The following is a 4429-nucleotide window of genomic DNA, read 5'->3' on the forward strand; positions in this document are numbered from 1 at the left end:
TTTATGCAGCACAGACTACTTTGTTTCTGCTAAAAGTGGCTACAAAGTGTGCCACCTTCAACTTGAACATCTGAGATCACAATAACCCCCTGTTTTAAGTTAAACTGAACTCTTCATCTGGCAAGTTGTGGATTGAATGATACAGTGGGTGAGATTCAGGCATTTCTCACAAAGTAACTGAAACTGCCTTTCTCTTTACGTAACTGAGATTCATTTTAAGGCAGTGGTTCTCAGCCTTTCTAATGCCGTGACCCTTTAATACAATTCCTCATGTTGTGGTGACCCCCAACCATAAAAATATTTTTATTGCTACTTCATAACTAATTTTGCTACAAATAATAATGTAAATATGTGATATGCAGGATGTATATAGGTGACTCCTGTGAAAGGGTCATTAGACCCCCAAGGGGGTCGTGACCCACAGGTTCAGAACCAGTGTTTTAAAGTTATTGTTTTGGGGGGTACAAAAATCCTCAGCATAATTTTGCTTTTAAAAATTGATGTTTCCTTTGCCTAATACCAGCAGGATTAAGTTTATTGTTCCTTATTTTTATAGGTGACTTAGATTCTACCACATCTGCTGCTATACCACCACCTCCTCCACCCCCACCCCCACCCCCCCCACCTCTTCCTGCACCAGGGCTCCACCAAAGTGTATCTGCTATTGATCTGATAAAAGAGCGAAGACAGAGAAAAGCCAATGCTGGAAAGACTTTGGTGAAGAATAATCCAAAGAAACCTGACATGCCAAATATGCTAGAGATCCTTAAAGATATGAATAGTGTAAAACTTCGGTCAGTGAAGAGGTGAGGATTTATTTACCTTCTTTCTTACTTCCCTATTTGTTTGTCTTGTAAAACAAAGTACCAGATTTCTTGAGCAATTTTGTTTTATAGCATGACTACTATGATTAGTTTTTAGTTTAATAGAAATGAGCCCCAGTAGCTCTTATACACAGAGCTAAGAATTAGCAAAATAAACTGTTACAGTCCAGGTGATGTTTTTAGTTTGCCTATTTATTCACTTGTTTATGTATATGCACATATCTATTTAGAGATGGGGTCTCACATTGTTGCCCAGGCTGTAGGGCATAAGCATAGCTCACTGTAGCCTCAAAGTCCTGGGTTTAAGTGACATTACCATCTTAGCCTCCTGAGTGGGACTACAGAAGTGTGCCATTGCCTGGATAATTTTTTTGTGTGGGGGGTAGTAGAGATTGGTCTGTGTTGCCCAGGCTGGCCTTAGACTGCTGGCCTCAAGCAGTTCCCCCACCTCAGCCTCCCAAAGTGTTGGAATTACAGGAGTGAGCCATCTCTCTTGGCCCTGTTTCATTTAAATATCAGCCCTTTCATGTAGTCTTCACTGTGATTACTCATTTATTCATTTATTTAATAAAGATATGGTGTGTCGTCCCCCCGCCCCCCAGCATGGAGAATGGATCCTTAATTGCTGAAGGGAGTGCATAGTTGCTATCCTGAGATGTGTTAATGGTTCTTTGTTGCACTTTTGTGTGCTCTTTAATTGAGCCTTAAATCCAGACTGACTTTGACTGTTAGCAGCATTTACCAGTGTCTTTACGGAGCAATTGGGATGCTGATAGAGAAGTTCAGTTGGGGAAAGGCTAACAAAGTACTTCTGTAGGAGACCAGCATATTGATCTCTTCACTTGGTTTCTGTTCACTTCTGTAAGGTCAGAGCAAGATGTAAAGCCCAAGCCAGTGGATGCTGCTGACCCTGCTGCCCTCATAGCAGAGGCTCTGAAAAGGAAATTTGCTTATCGATACCGAAATGATAGCCAAGATGAAGCTGACAAAGGAGTTCCAAAGTCTGAATCAGAGGCCACCTCAGAGACACTGTGGGTAAGGATCAGCCTGGATTTCTTTCCTACAACATAGTATTTCATGCCATTTCTGAATTACATTTTTTAAGTCATTCACCTCTGTCCTCTGTAAGACTCAAAGGGCTAAGATAGGAGAGTTAGTCCCTACCTACAAGTAGATTGCAGCTAGGTGGGAAAAGGGTGACACCTGTGTTTAGCATTTATACTTTTATTTTTCCAACCATAAAAGTAATAGTTGTTCATTTAGAAATTTGAAACTTCCAGAAACTTTGTGCTCTACAGAAGAGCATAAAGAAGAAAGCAAAGTTTACCCTTGAGCTCACTTCCAGTGTTAAATTTCCCATGCAGGGTTGTATTTTATCTTAGCACAGTGAAGGAAGATTAAGTATCTTTGGGCAGTACTGTATATTTTGTGATACAAAAATTTAAAGTAAACAATCATTTCCTCACAGGGCACCCTGTGAGTCTTCTGAAGAGGATGGTATTTGATGTGGGTTTTGGAGGATGTGTACCATGTCATAGGTAGAGATCGAGTAGATTTCTAGAAGCTCTCAAATGCTAACTTGTACATTCCCTGTTTTGGCATTATTCCCATGGGGCATATGTACTTATAGTTTCCAGAGAGGCAGACACCTTAGAAATTCTAGCACCTTTGAAACTGTTTAAACTTTGGGAACTTTATTTCTCCCTTTAATTAGAGAAGTAAAATTGGACAAAACTAGGGTATTGCCAAGATGATTGTAGTTTTCTTTCTTTCTTTTTTTTTTTTTTTTGAGACAGAGTCTCAAGCTGTCACCCTGGGTAGAGTGCTGTTGCATCACAGCCCACAGCAACCTCCAACTCCTGGGGCAAGTGATTCTCTTGCCTTAGCCTCCCAAGTAACTGGACTCCAGGTGTCCACCACAGAGCCTGGCAATTTTTTGATTGTAGTTGTCGTTGTTTGGCAGGCCTGGGCTGGATTCAAACCTGCCAGCTCTGGTGTATGTGGCTGACACCTTAGCTGCTTGAGCCTCAGGCACCAAACCTTTAGTTTTCTTTTTAAGGAAGCAATTTGGCTACCTCTTTGCCTTTCACTGTGTTGACATGTTTTGTGTTTGTAATAACCTGTGAATCCATAAGTTTTTTTTAAATGAAGAAATTTTTAATTATTTAATGCTAATACAATATCTTTTAAATTAGAAATGAGACAAATTCTTTTTTTTTTTTTTGAGACAGAATCACTCTGTTGCCCTAGGTAGAGTGCTATGGTGTCATAGCTCACAGCAACCTCAAACTCTTGGGCTCAAGTGATCCTCCTGCCTCAATATCCTGAGTAGCTAGGAACACAGGCACCTGTCATAACACCTGGCTAGTTTGTTTTGGGCGGGGGGGATTTCCTTCTATTATTTTTTTCTTAGTAGAGACAGGGTCTTGCTCTTGCTCAGGCTGGCCTCAGCCTCCCAGAGTGCTGGGATTACAGGTATGAGCCATTGTGCCTGGCTGAGACAAATTCTTTTGTACCTTTCGAAGTTTCCTTTTAAGCTGCATGTCTATATTATCTATTATTATAATAATTTTAATATGTATATATAGGGACAAACTATAAACCGCACCAACTGGATCCTAGACCCTCTTTCTCCAAGGACAGCCCATTCTTGGTGCTTCCATAAAAGACGTAATATTAACCAGTAGCTGCTTGGTTTTTCATGCAGGACAAACAGCCCTCTGAGCTGAGTGATTGAGAGGGACATACCATTACTGCTGTATGAACCAGTATCTTCATTTATCCCTTTTTTTTTTTCTAGTTTGGACCACACATGTTGAAGTCTACAGGAAAAATGAAGGCTTTAATTGAAAATGTATCAAACTCCTAATAGACAGCGAGCTGAGAAAGACTATCCTGGTTCTGCTGTTGGTTTGTGAAAGCTGTTTGGCTAGTAGAAATCAACACTATTTAGTAAATACTTGACTTTAGTATGCAGTGGTCTCCTTTATAGCCTAATTAGAAGATTAAGTAAAAATGAAAGCACTATAAGTTTGGTTTTGCTTATGTGAGATGGTCAGTTCTGGAGCTTTCCAAGACCTAGGTGTTCTGACATGTTTTTAACACATAGCCAAGGTGTTCAGGTTTCCAGTCTTGAAAACACTTGTATAGATTTTGGAATATAGAATGGACATTTGTGGATGTTACTGCACATTTTGGATTCTTAACACTAATTTATCTGTACAAATGTTTTATATGCATTTATTTGGATATAAAACAGTTTATGTAAAAGTTAGCAATGAATGATGGCAGTGAGGGTGCTGTTATCGTCATTAGTTCTCAGTGATCATTTGGTGTTCGACGACGGAACAGCTGGTATAACATAAGTTGTTGGAGTCAAATATTGGAGATTGGAATCTTCATGCCTTGAGCAGAACTTGTATCTTAGATTCCTTCCCACATTTCCTTGGAGCTGGGGTTTGAGCAGGAACCAGATGATGTTCACTGCTAAGATTCTGCAATGCTTTCCATTCCAGGGAAGTTGAGGGCCAAGAAAGCGGCTTTTGCCTCATTGCCATCCATTGCCGAGGAAGAAAGTATTTTTCAAGTAGTGATGAATTACTGAA

The 4429-nt window shown here is 40.1% G+C and overlaps 1 protein-coding gene across 1 annotated transcript in view; it reads left to right on the forward strand.

Annotated features, from left to right (window-relative positions):
- The window catches only part of MTFR1 (mitochondrial fission regulator 1), an 80717-nt gene extending 76603 nt beyond the window's left edge, over positions 1 to 4114 (forward strand). Inside the window, exons 6-8 of the mRNA XM_012809794.2 lie at positions 557 to 806; positions 1691 to 1859; positions 3625 to 4114. Coding sequence (XP_012665248.1) covers positions 557 to 806; positions 1691 to 1859; positions 3625 to 3693 — 488 coding nt within the window. The 3' untranslated portion in view covers positions 3694 to 4114. The remainder of the gene's footprint in view (positions 1 to 556; positions 807 to 1690; positions 1860 to 3624) is intronic.
- The last annotated feature ends 315 nt before the right edge of the window (positions 4115 to 4429 follow it).

Source organism: Otolemur garnettii, unplaced genomic scaffold (assembly GCF_000181295.1).
Source record: "Otolemur garnettii isolate 467f Iridium unplaced genomic scaffold, OtoGar3 scaffold00113, whole genome shotgun sequence".
Lineage (NCBI taxonomy): Eukaryota > Metazoa > Chordata > Mammalia > Primates > Galagidae > Otolemur > Otolemur garnettii.